The 13,392-nt window shown below is 40.9% G+C and overlaps 1 protein-coding gene across 4 annotated transcripts; it reads right to left on the reverse strand.

Annotated features, from left to right (window-relative positions):
• Window positions 1-6,554: 6,554 nt before the first annotated feature.
• LOC110122822 (spindlin-2) lies at window positions 6,555-10,087 on the reverse strand. 4 transcript variants are annotated; one of them, XM_070464620.1, is made up of 2 exons: window positions 9,505-10,087; window positions 6,555-8,921 (listed from the first exon to the last, which is right to left on the reverse strand). In XM_070464620.1, exons 1-2 carry the CDS (start codon window positions 9,521-9,523, stop codon window positions 8,143-8,145), a joined length of 798 nt encoding a protein of 265 aa, XP_070320721.1. In that variant the 5' UTR covers window positions 9,524-10,087; the 3' UTR covers window positions 6,555-8,142. The 4 variants fall into 4 exon arrangements, with proteins under 4 accessions (XP_070320721.1, XP_020726041.1, XP_070320722.1 ...); XM_020870382.2 differs by having other exon boundaries at window positions 6,555-8,941; window positions 9,606-10,085; XM_070464621.1 differs by having other exon boundaries at window positions 6,555-8,941; window positions 9,505-10,085.
• Between the last annotated feature and the right edge of the window lie 3,305 nt (window positions 10,088-13,392).

The raw sequence follows: 13,392 nt of genomic DNA on the forward strand, positions 1-13,392 counted from the left end.
AGATCCTCGCTTTCTGCCATTATAGAGGTATCATATTATGAGGTTGTTGATATTCCTCCCAGCAACCTTGGTTCCAGCTTGTGATTCATTCTGCTGGGCATTTCCCATGATATACTCTGCATATAGGGGCTTCCCAGGTGGCACTAGTAGTAAATAACCTGTTGGTTCAATCCCTGGTTTGGGAATACCACCAAGGTATTCCATGCCAAGGAGGGCACAGCAACCCACTACAGTATTCTTGCTTGGAGAATCCCTTGGACATAAGAGGCTGGCAGGCTACTGTCCATAGTGTCACAAAGAGATGAATATGACTGCAGAGACAGCATGTGCACATGCACAATGAATGTAAGTAGGGTGACAATATACAGCCTTCACGTACTCCTTTCCCAATTTTAAGTCAATCATTTGTCCCATGCCTGGTTCTAACTGTTCTAACTGTTGCTTCTTGATCTTCATACAGGTTTCTCAAGGGGCAGGTAAGGTGGTCCAGTATTTGCATCTCTTTAAGAATTTTCCACAGTTTGTAGTGATCCACAAAAAGGTATAGTCAATGCATAGTCAATGAAGCAGAAGATTTTTTTTAATTATCTTGCTTTATCTATGATCCAATGGATATTGGCAATTTGATCTCTGGTTACTCTACCTTTTCTAAATCCAGCTTGTACTTCTGGAAATTCTTGGTTCACATACTTTTGAGACCTAGATTGAAGGATTCTGAGTACTACTTTTCTACCATGTGAAATGAGTGTAACTGTACGAGCTACCAATCAATCCAGCAAGCCCAGTCCTAGGAATATATCTGTAGAAAGATGCAGTCTGAAAAGATACATGCACCATAATGTTCATTGTCATGCTGTTCACAATAGCCAAAGACATGCAAGCAATCTAAATGTCCATGGATATTAAATAATTTTATTATTTTACATGTAGTTGTCCAGTTTGCTCAGCATCACATACTGAAGAGACACTCTTCTCCATTGTATATATAATATAATTGCATGTATAATCTTTGTCATAGATTAATTGACTATAGATGCATGGGTTTATTTCTGACTTTCTATCCTGTTTTATTGATCTCTACTTCTGTTTTTGTGCCAGTACAATGATGTTTTGATTAATGTAGCTTTGTAGTATAGTTTGAAGTCAGAAAGCCTGATTCCTCCAGCTCTATTTTTCTTTCTCAGAATTGCTTAGGCTGTCTGGGGTCTTTTGTGATTTCACACAAATTTTAAGACTTTTTGTTTTAGTTCCATGAAAATTGTCATTGAAAATTTGCTAGGGATTGCATTGAATCTGTAGATTGCTGTGGGGTGCATAGTCATTTTGACAATATTGATTTTTTTCAACCCAATAATATGATATATCTTTCCATCTGTGTGGGTTATCTTCAATGTCTTTCATCAGCATCTTATAGTTTTCAGAGAATAGGTCTTTTGCCTCTTTGATTTATGTCAAAGAGTGTTCCACATATGATTTAATCCAATATATTTATAGAATCTCATCTTCCACTTAGGTCTTTAATCCATTTTGAGTTTAATATGCATATTTTTGTATATTAGAGAATGTTTTAATTTGATCCTTTTACATGTAGCTGTCCAGTTTTCCCATAACCATTATTGAATAAACTACCTTTCTGTATATTCTTGTCTCATTTGTTGTAGATTAAGTGACCATAAGTGTGTGAGTTTATTTCTGGGCTCTCTATTCTGTTCCATTGGTCTATATGTCTGGTTTTTGTGCTAATGCCATACTCTTTTGATTTCTATAGCTTTGTAGTATAGTCTGAAGTCAAGGCATGTGATTTATTCAGCTCTGAAGAAGAAAATCTTGAGAAAGAAGAATGAAACTGAAGAAAGCAGCCCATTTAAAAAAATTATCATTGAAAAAAATTGGCAATTTAATTTTCACTTTTTCATGCATTGCTCCCCTGACCTCAGTGAACATCTTTATGACCATTATTTTGAAGTCTTTGTTTGGTAAGTCACTTATATCCCTCTTATTAAGATTGGTTCCTGGATATTTATGTTCTTTTGCTTAGAACATATACCATTCTTTCTTTGCTTTTTTTGACTCCCTGTGTTGGTCTGTGCATTACATAAAACACCTTAGCCTTGTGCACTAGGTGAACATCATGAATTATCCTGCCTGGAGTTCCTGGTTGCCTCATAAACCTTTGTGATTTTTCAAGCTGTCACCTTCTATTCTTAGTGGCTCCCAGTAAATTAAGGAGTTATTAGATCCATCAGTGTCCCAAAGTCATTGCAAAGCCCTGTCCCCCACCCCCATTTGTCCAGACTCACAGTGACTGCTAATTATCTGGTCTTTCAGCTCCAGGTATTTCTGCTTCAAATATTGGTTACTTTAAAGCCAAACCTCAAGTAGAAGCTGGCACATTCATGGCATTAGATATAAAATCTAGTCATCATGGTCAATCCAGGAGCTGGATGTTTTTCTTAGTGATTCTGTGCTGACTCAGAGAGAATAGTCTCTGAGGGTTTTGTGTGCCCTGAGTGGTCCTGTGTGACTTGTGTACACCAAGCCCTATCAGCTCCCAGACCTAGGTGATTAGGAAGCCTGTTACTCAAGTGGAAGCCTTAACATCTGGGGCACTCAATGTGTGAACAAGTTCTTTCTAGCTTTAACCTGAAGAATTGGTTTTACTGTTCAAGCAAGCCAGGAAGAGAAAGAAGAGGGTGTGCCCGTAAGTTCTTTCAGAATCTCAGGAGACTCTTAGTCTACTTTCAGACAGGCTGATTCCCTCTTAGGTAGCAGCTGGGAACATATACTGTCAAATCCCTTCTATGGAGTAACTATGTGCTATGCTGTGTGCTAAGTCACTTCAGTTGTGTCTGACTCTTTGCAACCCCAGGGACTGCAGTCTGCTAGGCTCCTCTGTCCATTGGGTTCTCCAGGCAAGAATACTGGAGTGGGTGCCATTGCCCTCCTCCAGGGGATCTTCCCAACCCAGGGATCAAACCTGTGTCTCTTATGTCTCCTGCATTGGCAGGCAGGTTCTTCTTACCACTAGCACCACCTGGGAAGCCCCATGGAGTAACTAGGAGAAGGACATTTTTGCCTGCTTTCTCTGCACTGAGACCAGGTGATATAGCTGTGGGAGTGCTCATGAACTATTTTATAAACTGCTTCTTCTTTTTCTATGTTCCTGGAGGGCCTGTGAATGCAAGCCCTGTTGTCTATCAGAGCTGGGTGATTTATGGACCCATCCTTCAGTGGCAGCCATAAAAGTTAGGGTACTAGATGTGTGGTGAAACCCTTCACTCCATAGGGATAAGCAAGGAGTTGAGAGCTGACTCTACTGAGATAGGTACATCAACTATACTGAGACATAGATGACATTCAGCACTGTTTAACATACACAGCATAGTGACTTGACTTACATAAACCATGGCAGAGTAGAAGGGTGTGTGCTCATCTGCTCTGCGAGAATTCCAAAATTGCAACTCACTGCTGAACAACCATCAACAGGAGAATGTTGGATCCCACCAAAAAAAGATACCCCACATCCAAGGGCAAAGGAGAAGCCCCAACAAGATGGTAGGAGGGGCAAAATCACATTTAGAATCAAACCTCATACCCGCCAGAGACACTTGGAGGGCTCAAACAAAGCCTTGTGTGCACCAGGACCCAGAGACTCCACAGAGACTGAGCCAGACCTGCCTTTGAGTGTTTGTGTCTCCTGTGGAGGCATGGGTCAGCAGTGGCTGCCAACAGGGACAGGGGCTCTGGCTGCAGCAGACCTGGGTCATGCAGCATGTGGCATAAGCCCTCTTGGAGGAGGTCACCATTAGCCCCACCATAGAGCCACCAAGCAGACAACCCACAAATTGCAGAACAATTATACCAAAGAAATTCTCACACTGTTAAGAAAGCTCTAGGACCCACAACAGATTTCCCAACCTGGGGATCTGGCAAAGGGACTGAGAACCCTCAGGGAATTTGACTTTGGAGGCCAGTGGGATTTGATTACAGAACTTCCACAGGGCTGGGGAAAGAGATGCTTTGGTGGGGGCAGGGGGCGGGTCACAAAATAAAAACTGTGTGTACACGAGGAGCCAGGAAAGAGGAGCAGTGTCCCCACAAGAGACTGAGCCAGACTTGCCCATGTGTGTCCAAGAATCTCTGGCAGAGGCCTGGGTTGACAGTGGTCTGCTCTGGGGTTAAGGGCACTGAATACAACAGTGCATGCAAAGGTTCTTTTGAAGAAGGTTAGCCCTACCATAAGACTTCCCTGGTGGCTCAGACTGTAAAGCCTCTGCCTATAATGTGTGAGACCCAGATTCGATCCCCAGGTTGGGAAGATCCTCTGGAGAAGGAAATGGCAACCCACTACAGTACTCTTGCCTGGAAAATCCCATGGAGAGAGGAGCCTGGCGAGCTACAGTCCATGGTGTCGCACACTACTGACAGCCTTGTCTAACTCAATGAAACTAAGCCGAGTGGTGTAGAGCCACCCAAGACGGACGGGTCATGATGGAGGGTTCTGATCCACTAGAAAATGGAATGGCAAACCACTTCAGTATTCTTGCCTTGAGAACACCATGAACAGTATGAAAAGGCAAAAAGATAGGACACTGAAAGATGAACTCCCCAGGTCGGTAGGTGCCCAATATGCTACTGGAGATCAGTAAAGAAATAACTCAAGAATGAAGAGATGGAGCCAAAGCAAAAACAAACACAACAAAGCAAAAGCAAAGCAAATACAACACATCCAGTTGTGGATGTGACTGGTGATAGAAGTAAAGTTTAATGCTGTAAAGAGCAATATTTCATAGGAACCTGGAATATTAGGTCCATGAATCAAGGCAAATTGGAAGTGGTCAAACAGGAGATGGCAAGAGTGAACATTGATATTTTAGGAATCAGCGAACTAAAATGGACTGGAATGTGTGAATTTAACTCAGATGACCATTATATTTACTACTGTGGGCAGGACTCGCTTAGAAGAAATGGAGTAGCCATCATGGTAAAAAAAAAAAGAGTCTGAAATGCAGTACTTGGATGCAGTCTCAAAAATGACAGAATGATCTCTGTTCATTTTCAAGGCAAACCATTCAATATCACAGTAATTCAAGTCTATGCCCTGACCAGTAATGCTGAAGAAGCTGAAGTTGAACAGTTCTATGAAGACCTACAAGACCTTTTAGAGCTAACACCCCAAAAAGATGTCCTTTTCATTATAAGGGACTGGAATGCAAAAGTAGGAAGTCAAGAAATACCTGGAGTAACAGGCAAATTTGACCTTGGAGTACAGAATGAAGCAGGGCAAAGGCTAATAGAGTTTTGCCAAGAGAATGCACTGGTCATAGCAAACATCCTCTTCCAACAACACAAGAGAAGACTCTACACATGGACATCACCAGATAGTCAATACTGAAATCAGATTGATTATATTCTTTGCAACCAAAGATGGAGAAGCTCTATATAGTCAGAAAAAAAAAGACTGGGAGCTGACTGTGGCTTCAATCATGAACTCTGTATTGCCAAATTCAGACTTAAATTGAAGAAAGTAGGGAAAACCACTAGACCATCTAAGTGAAGCCCTCTCTTACTTTATAATCTCTCCAACATCAGCCTCCCTGGGACTTCCATAGCCCATTCTTTATTTTTCTACTTAACATTATCATTTTGAAAATAATTTATACTTTTATTTTATCTTGGCTACTCTCTCCCACACTAAAATGAAAGTTCCATGAGGGTAATATTATTTTGTTTCTTTTCTTTATTACCATAATTCCTGTGTCTAGAAGACTGACTGGCTGAGAGCCCACCTGAAGTAAGTAATGGTGAGATGAAGATAAAGCAAATAAATTAAAAAGCAAAGGCAGTCAAAGTAAGCCAAAGAGGAGCTTAGCAGTTTCCCCTGGATCTAATCCCAAATCGACAAATGCAAATACTTCTGGGGGACATCTGGGCATTTTATTATCGTGAAGCAGGCCATCTGGGGGCATGGCCCACTTGAGAGCATTCTGAGTTTAAAATGGGCTGAGCCCTTCCTGAGAGTCAACTGCTTGTGTCCTTGTTGAAATGTGGTCCCTAACCCATGGTCTTTTTTTTTTTAAGGTAAGCCAGAAATGTGGATTTTTGAAATGTGAAATCCCCAAAATGTCTGTATAGTTAATTGTAAAATGGAGAATGATAAAAACATGAAGATCAAGCAAACTATGACAGTGGGCTGAAACTGGCCCATGAGTTGCCTGCAGGTGTTTTCTATACTGAATTATGTGATGTATGAAAGAAAACCTATCCCTGCTCTGGTGAGGTGGGCTCGCCTTGTGTAGTTCTTGAAGCAAACAGCTTCAGGTCATGTTGGGTGGAGAGAATGAGCTGTAATTAACAACTTCTCTCCACTCTGGGAAGCTCCCTGCCTTCCCCTCTGCCTGCTATGCCTGGAGTTACTGGGCAGAAGAGAGACCGCAGAACTGTTTCTTTGATGGCAGTGAAGAACGTGGAGTGGGAAAACCAGAGAGAGTTTTAAAGGGAACATCCACAGCTGGACTGGGGGATGGAAAGGAAGAGAGAAGGACAAAGACCCATGTATTGGGACACCATACCTCAGAGGGAATTTATTGAGAGTTACCACACCCTCTTCACACCAACGACCTATGTGGCACTATACAGTCAAAGGACTTAGTTATACAAAGTCACAACTCCCCACCCAACTGCCCATGCCACCTATCTCACCTGAAAATAGAACTGCACACATTTCTAGTACAGTTCCCTGTGTGCTTGAAGTGGGCAAGACTAGTCAGGAGGTACCCGTGAAGAGTCAGTAGGCACTCTTTTTGTTGGGGTATTGCCAGAATGGGTCTTCTGGAGGCAGCAGACCTCCATCTGGTGAAGCACTGGTGGGAGATACCTGTGGTTTCAGGCAGTTGCTGAGAGAAGCATGGACAATCAAGTATTTCCCCATGCCCTGGAGAGAAGCACTAAGCCACGTCCTCTGTAAGGAGGCAAGGTATAGTTCAGGAAGTTGAAGAACAGTGAGATAAGTGCAGTATCTGGGTTGAGCAAGTTTCCTTTTTTCTGGATAAAATGCTTTCCAAATGCAAGATGGCACATCTCTTAAGTTCTGAGAACTCCACTGACTCGTTCCCGAAAAAATCATTTATTCAGTGTAGAGGAAGTGAACCAAGAACTTCAGGCCTGAGATTTATTGCCCCTGGGTCCTCTGGAAAATACGAGGCAACTGCCTGCAGCCTCCTGCTATGGAGCACCATGCTAGCGTGTTTAGGCTGAGGGCTGGCCTCTACTTAGCAGGTGTGGCATGAACTCCCTGATATAATAAAAACCTTTTATGTATAAACTTGACTCCTGCTTAACTCTTGAGACATTCCTGTCAAAATTTCCCTCTAGAGAAGCTCCAATCCATCTGGCTTCTTTGTTGCCACATTCTTTGTGCACAGAGATAGGGAGGGCAACTTGGATACTGCCAGAAGTGCTATTTTTCTTGGGTCTTCCAATCTCTCATGGAACCCACACCTCATGCCCTGTTTTCTCTATTTTCACTCCCTCTGTGGAGCCAACTTTTATCTTTGTCTCCCTTGCTCTGAACTTCTTCTAAATGTATTTGTGTTCCTCTTTGCTCAATTTATCCTGATTTCCTCTCAACCCCAAGATTTCACTCTCTGTTATTCTTCAACCCCCTCCCAGTTGGCTGCCTCCCCCTCTTAGGTTATCCCTCCCCCTAGAAGCCTCTCCATTTCTGACCCCTTCCCACCTCCTTTCTTAAGCAGCCATCTCTCCTCCTTTCCCCAAAAGTCCATCTCTAGTTCCTTCTTCTCTCCTCTCCTTAGGCCAGACCAGCTAAGTCCTGTTCCATTTTTAGATGAATGATTATGATACTAGCTGAACTTTATTCACAGCCTGAATTTACACTTGTTCCTTTCTTTCATGTTACCTCAATCAAACACACCCAACCTTTTCACCATGACAAATGCCTTACACACAGCATGTCATAGCTACATAAACTTATATTTTTCAGAACAAAACAACAGTTTTGCTGGCAATGATGATGGGTTATTAGGGGCCCCTATACTTTCAGTACACTGAAAAGCAACATTTTTTGTGTTTCTTCAAATCATACATTTGCCTACATACATGTGATAAGGTTTACCCTAACTGTTAAGACTTTTTCACCAAATCATAGACATAGATATGGAAATCATCATCAAACTTGATGAAGTACACAGAAGGTTTGGCTTTAACTTGGTGAATTACTTTGCCTGTCCTTTTGGAGCCATCTTCTTTGGTATATTCTACATGTTTACCTATGAGACCATCTATAACTCCTTCTGGCTCTCTCTCTTTTGGAGAAGACTTACTCGACTCTGGCATGATATGGAGGTCACCTTCTTTATAATCATCTAAAAGCTGGTACATGTACAAAACAGGATCTTTCTCATAGGTAATATAAAACCAGGCTTTCATAATGGGTGCTTGGGCTAAGACCATCCCCCTCCATCCATCCTTAGAACCATGCTCACCCTCAAACATATGTTCCACAGCTTTACCAATTATGGTATTTGCAAGGCGCACATCTCTGACTCGAGAAAATGGCACTTTATCAGGAAGGATTTTAAGCTTTAAAATCCTTTTATCTCTGTGAAGTTCCAGTCCATAGACACAGTCAATTCCATCATATTTCACCAGATAAAGAGAGGGATTTATAGGCACCTGATCCAGAACGGTTCCTTTCCACTGGGTGATGGGCTCATTGCCTTCCTTCCATCCATGTGAAATTCTGCAGCCCACGATGTTCCTGCGGGGCTGGGAGGAAGGTCTGCCCCTCTGTTTCTTTTGAGAAATCTTTTTCTTCCTCATACTTGCAGACAAGGTGTCGCCATCAACAATGTCCCTTGTTTGCTGCCTTGCAGTTGCCTTTTTGTGAGGTGTCTTCATACCTACAAGGGGAGGAAAGAGGCTAGGGAGAAACATTTAGTGTACTGTAGTGTGAAATTTTATTTCTCTGCATTGCAAATTCCCTGGGCATCAGGTATATGTATTGCCATCCAAGTTATTGGATGTCTAGCAGAGATGCTGGCTATCAAAATATTATTGGATGTTTGCCTGCAGTCCCTCCAAACTTACTTGGCTGTGCTGGAGGGTTGGAAAGCTGATAGCTTTGGTTGATGAGCCCCCAGCAAGAGGGAGCAGGCTCCTTTGGCTAATACTTCTGTTGCCATCTTAGACTCCCCACACCAAACACAAATATTCATCATTTATTAGTTCCCACTCAGTCTCTCCATTTGCATGAACATAGTACCCTTTTCCCCTGCTCATTGTTATTTGCTCTTCATCTGTCTTGCCTCCCACCCCCATTCCTTCTGCCCGTTGTTCAACTCTCCTTCATATCTCTTCCTGGTTTACCCCATTTTGCCGCTGGTTGCCCAGAGCAAATATATTTCTCTTTCTGGGGCTACCTTTATATACCACCCAGGTGCTCTTCGGCTCTCCTTCCCCCCCCCCCCCCCATCCCCAAATCACCTTTCTCAGTCTCCCTCATTTTCCATTCCAGCACGGAACCCAAATTTTCCCTCTTGGCACCCACCAACCCGCATCCTCCGATTCTCTAGTCCAGCGCCCACCTCCCCAAGTCGGGGGACCGCAGGTCTCACGTGTCCAAATCGGACACCTCACTGCTGCCTCCGCTGTGAACCTGTGGTGAAAGAGGATCAGCAGGCGACGAGTTCGGAGTTTGCAAGAGCTGGGAGGGAAGGATTCTTAGGCGAGGAGCGTTTCTAGGAAGACAGCTGGGCTGACGAAGAGGATGGCGGCAGTGTCTCCAATACTGCGCTCGCGGGCCCTCCACCTCTTTGGCGGTGACGGCCTCTCTGCCACATCGGGATCCCAGAAGCCGCTGCCGCAGCCGCAGTCTCCTCCCTCTTACCATCGCGCAGCTTCCTGCCAGGAGAGAGGCCGCCCCTTCCTGCCAAGCACTACCACCCTCCTCGCCTCCTCCACTCTCAAGCCCACCTCTGCCCTGTGCCTGGGAGGTGTTTCTATCTCTCGGCTCTACACCTTTACAAAATCTGGAGGCGCCTTGCTAAACCCACAATGCACCACCCCAACCAGCTTTGCGTTCTGTCTCCAGATCAGGGGCCCCCATTTCCTTCACCCTACACTTTACCACAATGCCCGTGCCCCATCTGTTTTCCAATTTTCAAGAATTTCCCTTTTCTCCCCCCGCCCGCCCCCATGCCATTCTGATGTTAGTCTCTATATACGGAAACCTGTGTTTCTTGCCATTTAAGGGGATTTGAGGTAGGACGAGAGAAATGAGCTTGTGCTTATTTGCATCTTGATACAATCTCCAGGGAATTTTTACTCTCCGGTCATTTCCAGACTTCTTAAAAAAAATATATATATATATATATTTTCCCTTTTCTTCTTTTTCACAGATTGAAAAGAACTGCATGCACTATGTGGACTTTGTAAAATTCAGAAGATTCACTTGAAGAAAATAATCTACCCTAAAACCACTATAAATCTCATTCCTCAGGGCTTCAAGCAAAATATGAACACTCTATTTCCTTCACCTTTTTTTCTACTCTTTCAGAGATCTAGGGTCATTTTGCAGATTCAATTCTTAAAAATTCTTTGTAATATAATTTTTATGGTATTTTGAAAATACAGTGTATGTAGCAACATTACAAGTAATAAGTACTCTCCATTAATATTTTACCTGTTTTTATTGAAGCATTTTAAAATTAAAATATTATTAATAAAATGTAATTCTCTTTTATTCTCTAATCCTGATCCTAGTCTCTTCTTCCTCTCTAATGCTAAAAATCATCACTCAAATTTTGCATATCCTAACCCTCTTTATAGTCATACCTATATTATTTATAAACATTATTAATTTTGTTTTTTATATTTATTTTTAAAATGTCCATTATGAAGGATAATTAATTACCCCATACTGTGAGGGGAAGAGAATAATTCTTTTTCAGTGGCCCACAAGACATTTCTGAGAGATGGCTATGGGTTCCTATGACCCATCTATATATATGTACTGTGCAACTGATAAGAATATGATATCTCTATAGTTTGTAAAACTATAGTTTTGTATAGTTTGTAAAACAATCATGTACTTAGTTGGACAAGCTGATTTAGCACTTCCTTTTAAAAGTATATGTATGTATCCACTCTTACAGATATTCAAGAAAATGTTTTGGCTTTTTTTTCTTAAGAAAGCCTTGCCATCAAGCCTGAAATAGAACTCTGATATATCTAATAATTTAATTTCGCTGAGCTTTATTTTGAAAATAAGTTTAATCATGAGTATTTTTTTTTGCATCTTGCTTTTGTTACTCAATATTTTGTTTTTAAATTTCTTCCTGTTATATCTCTAACATTTTTTGTTATCTTCAACTCTATTGCAGAGTATACATATATAACATTTTTGTCATCCATTTAACAATATATTCAAGCACCCATTCTCTTGATGGTCATTTAATTCATTTCAACATTTCATTATTACAAATAATGATACAATGAATAGTTTCTTGGACTTGTTCCAGAGTTTCTGCAGTGTATACACTGGAAAAAGAAATACTGAGCTGTAGGTAAAAGCAATTCAAAATTCCTAAATGTTGCCGAGTTCTTGCATTAATTCATTGAACCAAATTATGGTATAATCAGTGCTGTAGGTATTCCATCTTCTCCACATTCTAGTCAACTCTTGATATTTTCATATTTTTAATGTGTGCCAAACTAGTGAGTGAGGATTGGTAGCTCACTGCTTTAGTTTATATATTTCTGATTAGTGAGTTGCAAGTTATTTTCCTGTGGGGTCTTTTTGCCATTCAGTAGTCCTATTGTGTGATTCTCTTCATATATTTCTTTTAAATTGTTTATCTTTCTAAAATTTATTTTTATATTTTTGATTCTAAAATTATCCAGTTTCATATATTTATATGTATTTTTATTTACATATAAAATATTGGCATCCATTTCCGTTTTAAATCATTAGACTATTGTAAATAAATATTTACAACATTCACAGTCACTGTGGTTCTATGTATGCCCCAGATAGTTATCTCTGTTATGAATTTGCTGATTTGCCTTCTCTACTTATATACCCATAGAAAATATATTTTGCATATCATTTAATGTAACTACTGTTAATTTTGAGAAAGTTTCGTGTACCACTAAAAAAGAAAATGACCACAATTGAACTATAATAAGCCATGAATTAAAAGATATATGACACATTTAGAGATGTTAAAATGTGAAAAATAAAAATGTAAAAAAGGAAAAATATAAGGAAAGTAAATGGAAATAGTAAATGCTATTTTTTTCCTCCACAAATACGTGAAAATCTTGGTCTTAGATGAAATATGGTATTATTGGTGAATTTTTAAGCATAAATTATGCCATATTGTTTATATTTTCTAGAATTTATTTTTGCATTAAGCAATGCGTTTTAGGGTTATATCACCATAAGAACATGGTTTCAACTTTTCCCATCTCAAAAATACCCTTTTCTGAGTTCACTTACTGTTTCAGCTACCACCTCATATTTCTACTCTCTTTTTCAACAAAACTCCTGAAGGTGTTTCTTATCCATTGTCTTCAATATTTTCCTCTCATTGTCTCTAAAACCTACTCCTATTCTAGTCTGGCTCCCCTGCTCATTCCCCCACCACTCCATGAAAACTCTTCTTCAGAGTCATCAATGACTACCAATTTTCATTTATTAATCTCCATCTTACTTTACCGGGTTTCTGTGGTGGATCAGATTGTAAAGAATCTGCCTGCAATGCAGGAGACCCAGGTTCGACTCCTGGGTCGGGAAGATCCCCTGGAGAAGGGAATGGCAACCCACTCCAGTATTCTTGCCTGGAAAATCCCATGGACAGAAGAGCCTGGTGGGCTACAGTCCATGAAAACCCAAAGAGTCTAACACAAATGAGTGACTTTCACTTTCATTTTACATCTTACTTTATCTATCAGTGGCCTTTGATCATTCCATCTTCCTTAGAAAACTATTTCCTACAGTAAGGATCCCATACTCTCCAGGTTTTTCTGGTAACTCACTGGCTACCTCTTATAAATTCACCTTTATAAATATGTTCCTTCTTATCATGCCCATCTCTTAATGTTGTTTCCCAGCTCAATCAGTAGATACCTTCTCCATCCACGTTCTCTCCTTTGGTGATCTCATCCAGGGTTATGGCTTTAAATGCCATCTAGAAGTTGAAAAGTCTCAAATTAATATATCTTGTCTGACCTCTTTTTGTGCTCCAGACTTGTAAATCTGGTTACTTGCTAGACATCTTCATGGGGCTGACTAACAAAGTCAATACATTCTTGCTAAGAGTCTTATATTTCCCCTAAAACCTGCTTCACCTACAGGCCTATCACCCCATT

Source organism: Odocoileus virginianus, unplaced genomic scaffold (genome assembly GCF_023699985.2).
Source record: "Odocoileus virginianus isolate 20LAN1187 ecotype Illinois unplaced genomic scaffold, Ovbor_1.2 Unplaced_Contig_35, whole genome shotgun sequence".
Lineage (NCBI taxonomy): Eukaryota > Metazoa > Chordata > Mammalia > Artiodactyla > Cervidae > Odocoileus > Odocoileus virginianus.